Here is a 16700-nt window from a genome sequence, read left to right as displayed (position 1 = left end):
CTATCTGCCAACAATCATGACTAATAAATCACATCAATCAACAGCTCTCATTAGTTGAGAGTTTAACTAAACATTTCTCAATTCAAGATGGTTAGGCTAAGAGATGAACCCCACTGACTGTTTGTATTGGATCTAGATTGGACTGAAGGCACTGAGTGAGTTAATCTCTCAAACAAATAGTTTTTTTTTTACGATCAACTGGGATGAAAAAAGTTGATGCAAATAAATGAATTATATTGAACATGTTGAACATCTGTTCAACATGTTCAGAAGTATTCACCAATGTTGAATGCTTCTTTCAGTATGCATCAACACTGACAGATAGAATGTACATATTTATAGTAAACATTGACAAATCTAGGTGTGAAAACAAATTCAGAAATAGGCGATCTGATGTGAACACAGCTGTGAAATCGTATTTCATATTTTTTTATTAAACAAACCTCTTCATTCTGTAAGTAGAATTGCTTTAAAAGACAAGCTTATATTTCAAGTTTACATCAATTATATAATGTTATAATGTATTGGTCTGAGGACAGGTTGTTTTAGGAGTATAGGCCTAGATAAACCTGATATTGAAAATGAGGATCAAAATAGTACACAATATTAATCATACGTTTGTTTTTGTTTTGTTTTTTAACTGAGAGGCCTATCTAACGTGTGAAATTGTTTATAAAACCGTCACAGGTCTGTCTGAATATTCGATTCCGATTGGCTGGAAGGTGTGCATTCAGTTTAATGTAGAGGTAGTTCCAGTCAGTTTAATCACCACTCTATATAAATGCGCTGCTTATATTGAAGCACACACACTCACACACACACACACATATCACTCGCATTCGGAGATCACGCTACACACACACACACACACACACACACACACACACACACACACATTCAGGAGCACAGACAATTGTCAATACTGCTATTAACAATAGCTTGGCTACTGAATCGCCACATTATATTTCTCAGCAACGAGGTGGTAACATCGCTGTTTATGCAGATTTAAACCTCAATTCATTTTGGGTATATCAAACTGGCAATCTCTGCTTTTGTTCTTTTGACTGAACTGATTGTATTATATTACATATATATTATTTTAAAATAATATTATATAAATAACTTCGTATTGGTATTGAGAAAGAGTGATTTCGACTTCAGTGAAAGTTACATTATTACACCATTAGGTGGCAGCAAAGACTGTCTTTAAGTGAGTCAGTGCAGTTGCAAATACTTTTTTATTGAAAGGGAAAACAAGGTTGTAAACAAGGACGTTGTTTTTACTTTAAACAACACCCTATAAGACACAACTTACAAATGCATTGACTATAGCACCCCTTAACTGTTAAAAGGACATAGACAAAGATATCAATGGACATTCAAACTTATTTTGTGATTATGAATATAAGACTGACCTGAAGAATATCAGCTAGATGCAGGTAATGCACTCGCATAGTCGATGTCTCTCTCATGATTCTCTACTCTACATAATACAATAAGCTTTAATGAAGCAACTCAGTGTTCCTACGTTGCCGTTTCTAAAGTGACGTTTTAGTATTAGGATGCTTATAGTCCAGTCATTTTAAGCCAAAATGGGGGGGGGGGGGGGAAACCTTAAACAAATTGCAACAGAAGCAAACTCGATTGATTTTGTATCCTCAATATGTCCTGAGTAAGAAAAAAAAAAAAAAGCCCAGAAGAATCCCATTAGGGAAAAGTTTTGAAAAAGACCCAAATGTAGCCTATTCATACGCCTACATTATTTTTCTTACGTGAATAGGGTAAAAATTTGAACCTTTAGATATCACCATGAAAATTACTGAGTTGATTACTTACATCAAGACAAACAAAAAATGTATTACAAGTTTTTTTTTTGAATTGTTTGTTAACATGGACAAACGGTGCACAATCTAATTACGTATGTGCTAATTTGCATAAATACCACAACAGATCTAAACATTGGGTCTAGCCAGGTGAAAATGTCTTGTTGAATCTTGTTGACACATAGCAGTAAAATACTTAATGTTAAGGTCTGAATGGAACCTTTTTATGCTACCCATGAGCATTAATACATAGAGGCAGGAAGAAGTACTTTAGAAACAGCCTTTATTAATTTTTAAGAGATTGGGTTTGGGGCTGGGTCTGTGGGACTGACCGATCATACCATTCTAAAACTAGTTTTGAAAGGCAGTGTGTATGCTGTGTCTAGTGATTCATGTTGGGACTTTAAGGCTTGTGTTAGTAATGTTGTGATTTTGTGATCTGCAGCATTCTGTTTTTAGGGTTAAGAAGGAGTGGAGAAGAGTGTTTTACCCCTCCCCGGTGCAGAAGTGGGCTGGACTGAGCAGCACAGTGTTCTGGCTGGAGCTCTGCCATTGTTTGAGATTCCTGACGTGAGTGTCTGGCTGGAAGGGTGAGCCTGGTGACTGGGTAAATCCAGCTCTTTCTCTCTAGCTCTGCTTGATCCCCACTGAGACCATCAACTCTTTTTCCCACTGCTTCGTGCAAATATGCAACATGCTTGAAACATGGTTCTGTTTGAGTTATAGAACTATAGAGCCTAAATTATTGGTTGTTTAGAAATATGAACATACCTTATGTTTAAATAGTGTGAAAAACTACAGATTACGACTTTAAGCAAAAAAAAAAAAAAGAATTTCTTTCTGGAATAATCTAAGATGTTTAAGAAAATTCTCTCCACATGAGTCCTATCTTCTTATCTTAAATTATTATAAAACAAATATATAAATACGTGCTTGTTGAGAGGGCTGTTAAAGTTTGATTTGTGGATGTTTTTCAGCATTTAACTGTCCAGTGCAACCAGTTAAACACTGAGGTAGCCACATCGCCTCGGAGGCTTAAAAATAATCCTGTAAATACAGGCTCCTAAAATATATATTTTAAAATGCAAAGGCATGGAAATTACGTAAACATCCACTCCACCCTCGAGGAAACTACTAACATATGTGTTCCAGATTTTTAGCCCCACAGTATACAGAGATCCCGCTGACCATGCACCATTGTTTTCTTTGCACATTTTGACAAGATTATAAGATTATTTGCAGTCATAATCATATTTACTTCAATCTTGGGTATAGTGGAATAAAACAAATGATCTGTAAACATCATGTTTGACAAAGTTTTTCATTCTTTCCATAGCAAACATTTAAGTATAAATGGGTTATGCCGTTATGAACCTGGGGGAAACAGATCAAGACAAATGGATAAATGCATGCAAAGATTGGGTTTGAAAATTTCAGTAGCTTTTATTTCTGTAAAGAGATTCATAGTGCTCACATTGTGGCAAATACTGCAAATGTATGTGAACATGCTAGAGGGAGAAAAAAAAAAATCTCATCCGGCGAGATTCTGTCCTCTTGAATTCAATTAATATTTCCTTTTATTATTCAACTTTTAAAACACTCAACATTTGGCCCTGATGTCTGACAGGAAACAATATGCAAATAAAAACATCCGCCTGTAGATATTCAGGGCTCAAATTAAAAGACGTTTTCAGATTTAATAAAGAAATCAAAACAAATAATCCACCACCGCAAAGAGTGCAACAAATTAAACTAAAAGTTTATAAAGCAAGCAGAAATAACATTTATTTGGAAACTTTATTTTGATTTGTACATTTCCACCATCCAAACTCCAAACTTACAATTCAAGCCCTGATTCTGAGTTTAAAAAAAAAACATTTTTGGATCCATTTCCAAAGCGAAAAAAAAAGTGTTTTTGCAACATACATAGTTCATCATATTTAACTCTGTCTTTAATACAGCCTGTCCAACATTGTCTTACCAACTTCAACTAACTTTAAAAAATGGGCAGTGTTCAATCACTTATTGTGATAGTTACCGTGTGGATTGTGCACTTTCTTTTAAACATTATGAATGTTTAGTGGTATATGCAGGTTGTTAGAAATCGCAATTAGCACCTTTAATTTGATTTTAACTTAAGGGTTAGCACCTCGCCCCAATAGTATCTAGGGAGCGTCAATGGGAGACGTGCTCAGATGACAAGATCAGTGTCGACGTCCTCTGTAAGCAGAAAACAGCCAAAGTTAGCAAATAAAATGAATTGTACATTAAAGAAATACAGTATGAATTGCATGGTCAAAAACTCACGTTCTTTGATTCCAAAGCAGTTGGCCCACTCCTCTAGAGCGATGTACTTGTCTTTGTCAGCATCGCACTGCTCAAAGAAGCTGGTGGTGCAGTGCTCCATTGGGACGAGAGGAGCACGCAGAGGGGACAGCTCGGTGTGGGACAGGAACCTTGTATAACACAAAATAACACGTGCTTTTAGATTAATAAAAAAATTTACTGACATATTACACAGTGAAAACAATTGTTGTTTCAACTTAAAAAGTAAGCGTTTGTTCTGGATTAAAATTTTAAGTTTTGTCAACTCAAATATCCAAGTTGTCACTTAGTCGAATTTCACATTTCAAGTTGACTAAACTTAAAAGTTTTAAGTTGAAACAATATATATATATATATATATATATATATATATATATATATATATATATATATATATATATATATATATTTGGCTACTGAAGGCTACTGTTAGCTTCTGCTACCAAAACACTTAGCTGAACCATCAAGGTAATAGTTATTATAAAATATTTATTTTTTATAGATTTTTTCTCTGAAGTATGTTAGGTTTGGGTCTAGCTGGAATGGCTGTGAAAATGAGTTAAACATACCCGTCAATAGGGTGCTGGTCAAGCTGGCCAAACTGCCAGTGAACGGGGAAGATGTACATGTTGTAGTTCTTCTCAAAGTCCAGGGCCAGAAGGTCCAGAGAATGCTCACCGGCCTGCAGCCTCTTCTCATTCTCATAAATCTTCTTCACCTAAAAACACAGCATGAGGTTTGGCATTTCAGTAGTTTCGCCAACTGGCTTTGACTATTGTTAAATTATGCACTCAAAGAATCTTTAGGCTTACATTTAAATTCATGCTTTTGAATCGTATACAAAATTTCTATCCATTTGGATGATACAGTTTTAACATAAACTTATAAACCTAATGGGATGCATATTTGCAGTCGCACATAAATGAAACAGATAGAAACCGGTAAGATTTTTTTTTTTTCTATTTGCATCTATTTGATTTTACATCAATGCCTTATTCTGCACGACCATATTCTACATCCCTAAATCCTACCCAATACCTAAACTTAAAGGGATAGTTCACCCAAAAATGAAAATTCTGTCATCATTTACTCTCCCTCAAGTTGTTCCAAACCTGTATGACTTTCTTTCTTCTGCTGAACACAAAAGAAGATATTTTGAAGAAAGTCGGTAACCAGACGACTGATGGACCTCATTGACTTCCATAGTAGGAAAAAAAAAATACTATGGATGTCAATGGGGACCAGCAAATTTTTAATTGCCAACCTTTTTTTAAATATCTTCTTTTGTGTTTAGCAGAAGAAAGGAAATCATCCCTTTAACAACTACCTTACTATTAATAAGCAGTAATAATTATGAGTTTATTGAGGTAAAAGTCGTAGTTAATAGTTAGTTAATAGAGAGAAATGGACCCTAAACTAAAGTGTGACCTCATGTTTTTAGTATCAAATAGCTTAGTATCGGCATAAATCCTTTATTCAATTAACTACATTTATTCAATTAAAATGAACATGGTTAAAATATGGCTAGCTGTGGAACAAGCAATATTAAGTTGGTTAAAGAGATTTGGGATTTATTGATGAGAAACATATAAACCTGGTTATTGCGTATTTAAAACACATTCAATTTATTAGTATTACAGAATTCTTACCTGTTTTGTTTTTTTATCAATGATCTATGACTGATAAAATATGCATCACATTAGTTTATGTTCAAATGGATGGAAATTTTATATGAAATGGCCTAAATATTTTTTGGAATTTTTGTGTTTCTTTTTCTTTGTCTTTCATTGTTACTGGTCTAATCTTTTGTTAACATTCTTTTTACATTGCTATGTAGAGGATAATGGAAATCTCAGCTGGTTAAACAGTGTTTTAAAGGCAAACAGTTGAACTGACTCTGAGTTTCTGCTTCTCGGTGAGCAGGTTATTGTCCTCATCGCGCTCGTACAGGGTCACCAGCACGTTCTTCAGCCAGTCCCTCATGCGCAGGGGGAACTCGCTCAGCTCGTTGTCCATGCAGGGGGCGATGACTGAGGGGAAATCCAAACGTTAAAACAATCAATTTGTAATAAATAATAAACACAAACAGCATGCTAACACGCCTCTTAGCACATAATGCAGCATGATAGTCTAAAAGGAGGCAAATTACAGCCCTCTGGCTAATATTAATGTTAAAGATGTTAGGATCTAATTCGTTAATGCCAAAAACACTTTTTCTGAGTCTCTTACTGAGACACCCTGCTTAGCAATGAGACTAGGCCACAGCGGGAGCTCCATCTGAGCCCTTCAGTCCCGACTCATCCCATCAGGCGTACAACGACAGTGGATGAGGCAGATTTAGGGGGATTCGGCCTGCTTTGTGGAGCAGCACTGGCAAGCTCAGGCTCGCCCTGTTCTCAGTGTTTGGAGGGGGCAACAGGGACGCCTCAAAGCTACAAGCCATCAATCACTTTAAAGCACTCACTTCCACTTGCATTCATGGCTGAGTTTGTGAGAGGTCTAAATTTTACACTTAAAGTCTGTTTGAATGTTTGTGCCTTCACAGTCGTGTGCTCACATTTGCAGGGTCCGATGTAGTCCAGGTGCAGCTTGTGGCCCTTCTTTGTGCCCTCCAGTGCGCATTTGGTGGCAAAGAAGTGGCAGGAGGACTCGTAGGTCTTGTTGTCAGTGCCACAGACCTGTGACAGAAATATGAGCAATCATAAATGCCACGGTTGTCAGCTTGACAGGTTTGGATTTCCCCAAGGTATCCTACTAATGTTTACTGACATGCCTAAATACATAAACTAGCATTTCAATCAAACTGCTAAAATGGTGTGCATGTGTTTCTAGGCATTGCTGTCACTGCACGTGTGGAGACTTGAGACAGATGTGAAATGAAGGAAATGACTAAAGACACGCACATGCTCGAAATCTCCAACTGGGGCGGGGCAGGTCAAGGGGTCCTGGCATACACACATGGGCTGGTTGCTGTCATCAACCTCGCACACCTTGCCTTTCTTGCAGTGATGGTTTAGGCAGGGGTCTGTAAGGAAAAATCATTGATGATTAATTTATTTTACATTAATTTATCTTCGGACCAAAAATGAAGATATTTTTGAAATCTGAGAACTTTCTGTCCCTCCAATAACAGCCTACGCAACTACCACTTTCAAGCCCCTGAAATGTAGTAAAGACATAATTTAAAGGGATAGTTCACTTTGAAATAAAATTTTGGTATGTTTTAGCTTACCTCAAGGGCATCCAAGATGTAGGTGTATTTTTTTCCACAGTAGTTTCAATTTTGATATTTTTAGGTCAAACCGTTCTTGTCTGACAGTCTTATCATGCAGGTCTATGGTCACTGTCTCAAAGAGCATGCACAGAGTCCAAATTAAAACAATTCCCCATCGTCCAAATTAAGTACACATTGATGGCCTAAGACACGAAACGAGCGGTTTGTGTGAGAAAACAAACAGTATTATATCGTGCGCAGACTGGTGCATAGATATATACACTAGATGTCACCTTAAAGACATTCATTCCAATGAACTGCCATAGCCAAGGCAACATCTAGTGTATATATCTATGCACCAGTCTGCGCACACTTCACACACCAGGATGCGCGCGCGCCCTCAGATCACTTGGATGTGGCTGTGTATAAGAGTTAAAAACGATATAAATACTGTTCGTTTTCTCACACAAACTGCTCGTTTCGTGTCTTAGGCCATCAATGTGTACTTACGATGGGGAATTGTTTAATTTGGATGATGAAGAATTGTTTTAATTTGGACTCTGTGCATGCTCTTTGAGACAGTGACCATAGACCTGCATTATATGACTGACAGACAAGAACGGTTTGACCTAAAAATATCAAAATTGAAACTACTTCGGAAAAAAAGACACCTACATCTTGGATGTCCTTGAGGTAAGCTAAAACATACCAAAATTTAATTTCAAAGTGAACTATCTCTTTAAGTAGTCCATGTGTCTCCTGTGGTTTAACCTCAGTTTTATGAAGCGACGCGAGGGCTTTGTTTGTGAATTTTTTAAATATAATTTACCACTTTATTTATTTAAAATATTAATTTCGAATGCATGTTCACGCAACAACTTCACAACACATACATTGTGTTGCTCTCGTGAAGGCGCTTTGGAGATTAATATTTTGTAAATAAAATGGTCAATTATGTTTGTTGCACGAACGAAGCACCTGCGTCGCTTCAAAAAACTGAGGCACTGGAGTTGGATGGATTACTTTAATGATGTCTTTACCTTTCTGGGGCTTGAAAGTGGTAGTTGCGTAGGCTGTTAATGGAGGGACAGAAAGTTCTCAGATTTCATTAAAAAGATCTTCATTTGTGTTCCGAAGACGAATGAAAGTCTTACGGGTTTAGAACAACATGAGGGCGAGTAATTAATGACAGAATATTAACTTTTTGGATGAACTAACCCTTTAATTTTTTGTCATTTTTAATATATATTTAATAATATATATATTATAGTATATTCTTTTATTTTATTCCTTTAAAGGGCATAAAAAATCTTCTCCAGTGGATTTACATTTCTTTCCCCTTTCTAAATATTTTGTGGTTGGCAAAAACACCATGTGGCTTGATGACTGGCACTGGCATCAACTTTGTCCTGTATAACTTAGTCTGTCTGAAAACATAATTATAGCTGTCTACATCTGACTTATCTGCAGCCTGTTATTACCCATGGTCTTATGTACATCTACACACGTTATCACAACTTCACTCATATGCAGGGACATAAGACATGATGCAAACAGCAGAAACATCTCTGTACTGTACAAAACTTTGGTGGTGGTGGCGGTGGTGTGGGAAAGACATCAAACTCACTCTCAGCAATAACATCCTCCACAACTTCAATGGCCTCATCAAATTCTCCGGTCTCCACCTGGACTGGGTTAGCTCCCACTTCCAGCTCCTGAATTATCAGACAGAAAAGAAGTATTATGGTATGGCCTGTAGAACCAAGCCCAGTTTTAAACACAGCTTTCCTCTTTTATGTGAGGAAAATATGTAAAACTGCACTGAGAGCGAATGACCCACATTACTGCACAGCCACAACAAGAGTTTTGCTTTTGTGTCCAACACAACTGGCATCTGTGTGCACATGTGGCGAAGCAATGAATTGTAATTAGTCCATTTTAGATATATTTTCAAACTTTTATGGATTTCAGTCCCCCCAGGGAATTTAACAGGAAGTTGCATATATAAACACATCTGGTCCCATAATGGGGTTGAGGTGTCTATTTTTGGCCAATGACTGGCTTGACAAGGCTTCTTAAAAATGCAGTTTGGCCTTATTAAACATTTTTTGAGATGTTTTAAAAGATTTAAATGTCAGTTTAAATAAATATAAGATACCTCTTCAACAACTGGCTCCTCTTCGGTCTGTAAAGTAAATTTGTATGGAGTTAAGTCAAAGTTTAGTCACAAAACAACATAACTGTGGGAGCTACGGACATAAAAAAATGCTCTTTGGTTTTGAAAACAAAGCTTGTTTTATATTATTTCATTTACTTATTATAAAATCAGTTTCTATAATATAATACTCAATATAAATAATATATTTATTTAATGTTTCTCTTTCAGATACTTACTGGAGCAGCCAGAGTCTTGCCAGCGAGGCAGAACAGGAAGAAGATCCAAACCCTCATCTTGAGTTTCAGCCTAAGCAAAAACACCCAAAACCTGAGTATTTACAGAGCATCACATTATCATGTTAGTATCATGCATGTTTTGTAGGAGTATGAGACAACAAAATCACACACAAACATTCCAGTTGCTCCTATATATTCCTTTTATATATATCCACCCGTAACACGAGATCAATACACCTCAGATGCTGAACCACACGCGTTCGGGCCACCAGACCTGCTCTGTATGCTCGACGACGGATAAGTAGCCTACAGAAGTCAGTCTCTCCAGACACAGAAGCTGATTGAGATAAGAGCTCTGTCTGTATTTGTTCTGCTAGCTCGACCGCTTTCCTCTCGCTCAAAGAGCCCCTGGAAGACGGACTGATGCGATATGTTCTCCTTGAGAAACGACACTTTCCTGCAGGAAGATAGGGGCTGTTTGTCTGAAAGCACTCACTCTCACGTCCATTTTCTTTGTACCAAAGATCTCTCTTGCTTTCCCCTTGTCTCTCTGAATCAATATAGATATACTTTGTTTATGGCTGGAAAGTTCAAAGCAGACATCGGTAGACCATCACTGGGGAGATTCTACCAACAGCATTTTTGGTGCACTTAAGATCACAGATCAAAGCCAGACACTGTTGTTTTTCTATAAAAACACAGACGCAGTAATGAAACTAGCTGCGAAACAAAAGATACCCTGCCATTTCTGAACATGAAAGGCTTGATGCTAACGTTGACTGTGTTTGATTGTGAAAGTTATTGGTTATTGAGGGAGGATCCATCAGCCAAGTTCATGCAACGAGCATGATGAAAATGTGTCCCGACATATTTGGCTTTTGACTTACAAAGCTAATTTCTCACCCCTCAAACTGTGGTGGGCCTGTTTGTGCATGAGTGGATAATGGGTGGGATTAGTGCAAAAAATCTGTGCAGTAATTGGCCGAGTTATACAATTCTTGTGGGAATTAAGGAGTCTTCTTGAAAGCACTGACCTGAGAATAATTTGCCCAGCAACTGCTGAGAATCTCCTTGGCTTGTTGCTCAAGGTTGAAAAATTCCTAGTTTATTCATGAAAAACTGCATGAGGTTAGTTAAAATCGGCGTGGTGAAGTTCTTTTTTCTAATTGCATCTTATTGATCTCATTGTGAAAGATTCATACGTGCATGTTTCGTTATTATTTTATTTTTATTTTTTTACTTTTGAGCTCTTATTTTTAATCAAAATGTCATATGCGTACTTAATGCGTACTTTCAACTAAAAGTCACGATGAAGTAAATATTGAAAATTCTTGTTTTTATGGAATATTGCAGTATTTATTACCATTATTTATCTGTGCACATCATTTATTTTTTTCATTCATGTGCCTTCATAATTTTTAAACAAAATAACTTCCCCTCCGTCTTGCAGCGTCATCTCTTCTCTGATGATGTGTTTATTGGCACGAGGGCGGGGCAACTTGTCAATCACATAGCTATAGCAAACCACAAACATCCGATCAATTTCCATTGGCAATTCCAAGACCATATATGTTCTTGTTTGACAAGCCGTTTCACTCGGATATACGCCACAATAGGGAAGAGAAGATTATCACAACTTCTGTTTCATGCGACTTTAAATCCTTGGAGGCTCATTCTGACCCTGATTGACCAGTTGGTTGTGTTGTCAAATATTTCATAAAAAAGTGTGGTTTTAGATTTCAAATAGCCTTCGGATATGTCATGGAAATCCATGGATCCTATTAGATTTGATTTTTGAGTAATATTGTTGGTCAGTTCACCCAAGAACTCTTGTAGTTGAGTGCATGACGCATGATCTCTTGATTTCAGCACATGAAAGCCGTGCAAGGAGTTTTGTGAACCTTTCAATGGCCCTGTTTTCTTTGGCAAAGGAAAAGAAGGTGGTTGCTCGAATCAAGGTCAGACACCCCACATCTCTAATAGACTTAGACATGGAAAACTACAGAGACTCTGTCACCCTCCTCAAATACTGACGTCTTGAAACATGGCAGACGAGGAATCTTTTCGCTTCCCGTCAACAAAAACGTTCTATTTTAACAGGTCGTGTGAGTCATAGGACGAAGGAAATGACCCGACATCATGTCCTGTATTTAATTTGGATGTCTGCTCTGTTCCTTTCAGGAGACGACTTGGCACATTTATGTAATTCACTTTTTTGGCTGAAGTAAAAGTCCACTACTCTAGTGGAGTCACTTTAGAGCAAAACAACTTATTTTGTTTGGAAGGTCGCACTGAAAATCAAACATGCCTGAACTGAAGGAAAGTCAGCGGTATAAAGGATGCCATTTTTACCCAATATTTAATTTAGAGTTAAGTAAGGTAAGCAGCAGGTTGTTGGGTGTAAACCGTGAGGAAAACAGCAGCTCAGTACTCTGCGTTTTTTTCCCCCCAAAGAGTCATTTTCCAGAAGCTCCGCAGACGGAGTTCTCTTCCTCTCCGAAGCGGAAAAACAGGTGGTTCAATCTCTAGATAAACAAATAAGCTGCAAAACTGTATCCACTATATTTGACTTGCTGCCAACGCATCTCTGGCAAATCTAAATACTAAACAATATCTGAGAAAATATGTTTGTTACGCTTACACTAATATCATCCAAGGTAGTTTTAGAATATTAAACACAAATATCATCATCAATGCCCAGCACTGGGATAGAGTTTGGCATGGTGGGCATGCTTGATTTATAGAGCAGGAAGTCACTTGGCATGAACAGTAAACCTCTGCACAAGCCACCTGTCCATTACGGCACAATTACTTGCGTGCATCTGTGCGGCGTTTAGCGCTAAGCAGAAAAACAGACTTCTTACTGAAAGCTCCCTTGAAACAAACTGAACCTGCCAGTCACATAAAAAAATAACAGATTTAATGTGGCAAAAAGTGGGGTTTCAAACAAATCAGCGTTGACATGCTAACTTTGAAATGTGCTACGGCACCAAATCAACACGTTTGTTTTACTCCTGGGGTTTTGTTTCTCGGGAAATGAAAACTCATCTCTTTGTAACCTTATCTTGATTTCTGTGCCGACGAATAGCTCCTACAAAGCTAAACCTTGTGCAGAAAAACAAGGTGGGGGAAGAGGAAATTTCATCCTCTGCTGAAAAGGAGTACATGGAGCTCTGAGTTAGACAAAAGACAGTTAAAAGAGAGTGACTGAGCAAATAAGATCCGTGTAACCTGAGTTAACAATCACCTGACCTTTTTAAGTCATCAGCCCATCCCCCACTGCTGTTTGTAAGTTAAACCGCACTGTTATTACTGCCTAGCGGTCTCCTTTATCCAGTGCAAAGAACAGAGCAACTGTCTGTGGGAAAGGAAATGAATTTCACTCTAAATTAAAGCATATCACCTTGAAAAGACCTTATCTGTGGCCATGAAATATGACTTATTCATTCATCTGATCCTCAAGATGATCGCAAGCCACGAACCATTGGGTTAAAAATGCGGTCAAAACCTGATTTGTGCTAATCCTCATTCTTAACCTGATTTGTTGCCCTTTTCAATTTCTACAACTTAATTTTATTTTCAAGCATAAGTCTTCAGTTTTTTGGGGGGATTCACCAACAAACATTCTATGATCAATAAGACATGACAACATATTACATTGCTTTAACTCATCAAAATAAGTTAAGCAATTTCAGCTTTTTTTAAATAGGTTATACAAGATCCAACTCAATTTATTTAAGTTTAATGTAATTTAAGTTGAAATAAACATCCAAGGTGATTGTAAGAAGGCAGCAACTTTGTGTGTGTGTGTGTTTTGTGTGTTTTTTTAAGCCTAGAGTTAATCTTATGCATTTGTAAATATAAGCCATAAGACAAACATATCTGTTTTTTTTTAGGGGGGGGGGGGTTCTTTCTTCACAAACCCCCTGCATGCAAAATTGATTAAAAAAAACGCATTTAACCTTTTTTGTTTCACCCAAAGGCATGATATTTTTTTTCCACCAATCTCTCATGAAAATCTTTGCTGCTCCACGGGGGGAATATTATTCATGCCATACCACATATTTCTGGTGAAATCTTGCAAAATACACTCTTAAAAATAAAGGTTCTTTATTGGCATCTATGGTTCCATGAAGAACCTTTATCATCCATGGAACCTTTTAATTGCATATAGGTTCATTTAAGAACTGTTTACCTAAAGGTTCTTTGCGGAACCAAAAATGGCATCGCTGCAAAAACCCACTTTTGGAACCTTTACCATAATCAAATGATATGCACATTTTTATGAAAAAAAAAAAAATAATAATAATAATGCTTGAAAAAACGGTCTTCAAACTTTTTTAAGGAAAACTCGGCCCCTCCGGCAGCTGTTGACTGACAGTTTGTCTTCACACGATTCTTGTTTTTCTACAGCAGCGACATCTGCCTCGTTTGACATGGTCTCAAACAGCTGGTGAAAAATCACCATGGAAACACGCATTCCTTTTGATGGGAGTAATTGTAAGGGGAGGGGTCTATTGGGCCGAATCTCTCTCCCCTCCCCCTCCATCCCTGACTCTGTCTTCACCCCTCCTGCTGCATATGTGGCACACAATACCTCAATATGTGCACGTTTTAGGCTCACACTTTGAGTAAACAGCACAGTAAGAATATAAGCTTGGTAAATAATCTGCTCGTGTTAATTTTACAAAGATTTCATAATTAATAAATAAGCAACTCAAAGTTTATAGAAAACAACAGACACCTGTTTCCAGTGGAAGGTTTACAGAGAGGTCAGTAAATCTGTGCTTTCAGAAAGTAATGTTTAACACCCTCACAATCTTTTTAGCATGCAAGTAAGACAAAAACAAAAACCAAGCTAGTATTATTAAGAGTTGTTTTGGCAATGGTTTTGAAAGTATTAGTAAATCAACACTTGACCATAGACTGTGTGTTTTCTTTATGCAGGACGTAAGAATGGAAGAGGACCCAAATGAATGCTCTTACCTTCTGTCCGTCTAACAGAGAAGCCTGAGGAGAAGTCAGCTGCTGGAAGGGTCTGAAACTATCTAACAGCAATACAAGTTCACACAGAAGACATTTGCTGTGGGCAGGTCCGGTCAACCCCTCTCACTCAGTTAGGGTGGGACGTCCCACAGTTAACTCTCTGTATCCAACTCACGTGGATCTTTATACTCAATGTTACCATTAACTTTATCATTTCATAGTGTTAAATACTTTATTTTGATGGTCCACTTTAGACATTCTACTGATAGGTGACTTTGCAACTTCATGTCAACTACTAGTCTTTAGAGTATTAGTAGACTGTCTGCTTAATATATAACACTATGCTCAACTTTAGACATTCTACTGAGTGACTTTGCAAGTACGTCGACTTACTCTACTGACCCGAACCCCTATAACAATCTAGTACTACAGTCCACTAATATTATAATGAGATTTAGTTGACATGTAGTTGTAAAGTTAGTTAGCAGAGTGTCTAAAGTGGACCATCGAAATAAAGTGTAACTTACTTGGCTCAGTAGTTTTAGAAAACTAACAGGTGTGTATTACAGTCTGTAACTTATTGTTATTTTTTAAGAATCTTTTTAGTAAACTTAACTGCCAGTTTGAGGGAACATAGACCAACATAACAAGCCAGCGTATAATGTGTGTCTGATAAAAAGATTCTCACTTCCAGCTAAGAATTGTTTAATTATTTTCAATTTTCATAATATTTGTACATTTTTTTTGTATTTTTGATGAAATTTAAATGCAGCCTTGTTGAGCATAAGAGACTTCTTTCAAAAACATGAAAAAATCATATTATCTTACAAACTTTGGACCATACATGTACATTTCCATAATAAAATACATGCATAAAAAAAAACATAACATATAAAATACCTATATATAATGAACCAATATAATTTCAATCAACAACATGAGCTATACTTTAAAATGACCCAGTATACTGTACATAGCCCTATAGAACATTTTACTTGTTTTATGTGATGGAAAGATCAAAATTAATTAATATTTTTTTAATCTGTTGATTCTTTGACACAATATTTGATGTAAGATTCTTATATAAATGCTTCATCCGCCCAGAAAGATCTATAGAAACTTCTCTCAGAAGTGATTTTTACATACACATCCCATTATGTAATTCACTCCTACTAATGTATGATCCTAAAAGCATTTATGATCAAATAATGGTGCGCAGATCATCTTTAGTGGCTGACTGTAGCATGTATTTCAGATTGGCATCACAGAATTTTTTTAGAGAGAGTCAAATGTTTGAATCTTCTAAAAAAAAAAAAAAAAATCCAGTCTGAAATTCCAGGGGCCCATCCCACTGTACTGTCTCTTAGTTTTGTGTGTCCTGACCACCAGACTAAACTAATCACGCCTACCGTTTCATTCCACCCATCAGACATCTGCCGTAAATTCACAGTCAAAGAGGTTCACTCTGCTATAGATTGCTAATGTCTGTACTTTCTGAGTGTACAGAGCAGTTAGGAGAGAAACATCTGGATGAGACAACGCTGGAAAAAAATAGTTTCCCTGCAACGTGGCATTTTCCATTCTGGCCTCTGCAGACACTGAAAGCAGGCCACGGAGGAGGTGTAATTATTCTATCCACTGCAGACGTGGCGCTGTCTGTGAGATGATCTAACAAGATCACAAAGGGTCACAGACTCCCTGAGATTTAGAACAGCAACTGACACATTTCTATTATAAAGAGGGAGGTGGGGGTGGGGGTGGGGGTGTGTGTGTGGGGGATCGGTAAAAATGCCCCCCCCCCCAAACACACACACACACACACACACACACATATATATATTTATAAATATATATAAAATTATAATGTACTATCAAGCAATAATATGTGTTCTCAAAATGTTGCATCACAAATGCTGGCCCTTGATTTATTTGGAAAGAGCCCGTCTTTTGGATCATTT

At 37.2% G+C, this 16700-nt stretch overlaps 1 protein-coding gene across 2 annotated transcripts; it reads right to left on the bottom strand.

Moving 5' to 3' along the window:
- Positions 1-3601: 3601 nt before the first annotated feature.
- Positions 3602-14871, bottom strand: sparc (secreted protein, acidic, cysteine-rich (osteonectin)). 2 transcript variants are annotated; one of them, XM_081382912.1, is made up of 10 exons: positions 14743-14871; positions 9757-9826; positions 9521-9547; positions 8990-9077; positions 7052-7173; positions 6706-6826; positions 6045-6178; positions 4718-4866; positions 4131-4279; positions 3602-4043 (listed from the first exon to the last, which is right to left on the bottom strand). In XM_081382912.1, the coding sequence occupies exons 2-10, from the start codon at positions 9811-9813 to the stop codon at positions 4015-4017; spliced, it is 876 nt and encodes a 291-aa protein (XP_081239038.1). In that variant the 5' UTR covers positions 9814-9826; positions 14743-14871; the 3' UTR covers positions 3602-4014. The 2 variants fall into 2 exon arrangements, with proteins under 2 accessions (XP_081239038.1, XP_081239039.1); XM_081382913.1 differs by having other exon boundaries at positions 9757-9847; positions 14743-14867.
- Positions 14872-16700: the final 1829 nt, after the last annotated feature.

Source organism: Scardinius erythrophthalmus (assembly GCF_964197995.2).
Source record: "Scardinius erythrophthalmus genome assembly, chromosome: 13".
NCBI lineage: Eukaryota > Metazoa > Chordata > Actinopteri > Cypriniformes > Leuciscidae > Scardinius > Scardinius erythrophthalmus.
The sequence above is the reverse complement of the archived record's forward strand: the minus strand, read 5'-3'. Positions and strand labels throughout refer to the sequence as shown.

Coding starts and splice junctions, on each gene's coding strand:
- sparc (XM_081382912.1), bottom strand. CDS start 9,813: ATGAGGGTTTGGATCTTCTTCCTGTTCTGCCTCGCTGGCAAGACTCTG. Junction 6,827..7,051: donor CAGTTGGAGATTTCGAGCAT/GTGCGTGTCTTT, acceptor TTTCTGTCACAG/GTCTGTGGCACTGACAACAA. Junction 4,044..4,130: donor CTGCTTTGGAATCAAAGAAC/GTGAGTTTTTGA, acceptor TTCTGCTTACAG/AGGACGTCGACACTGATCTT.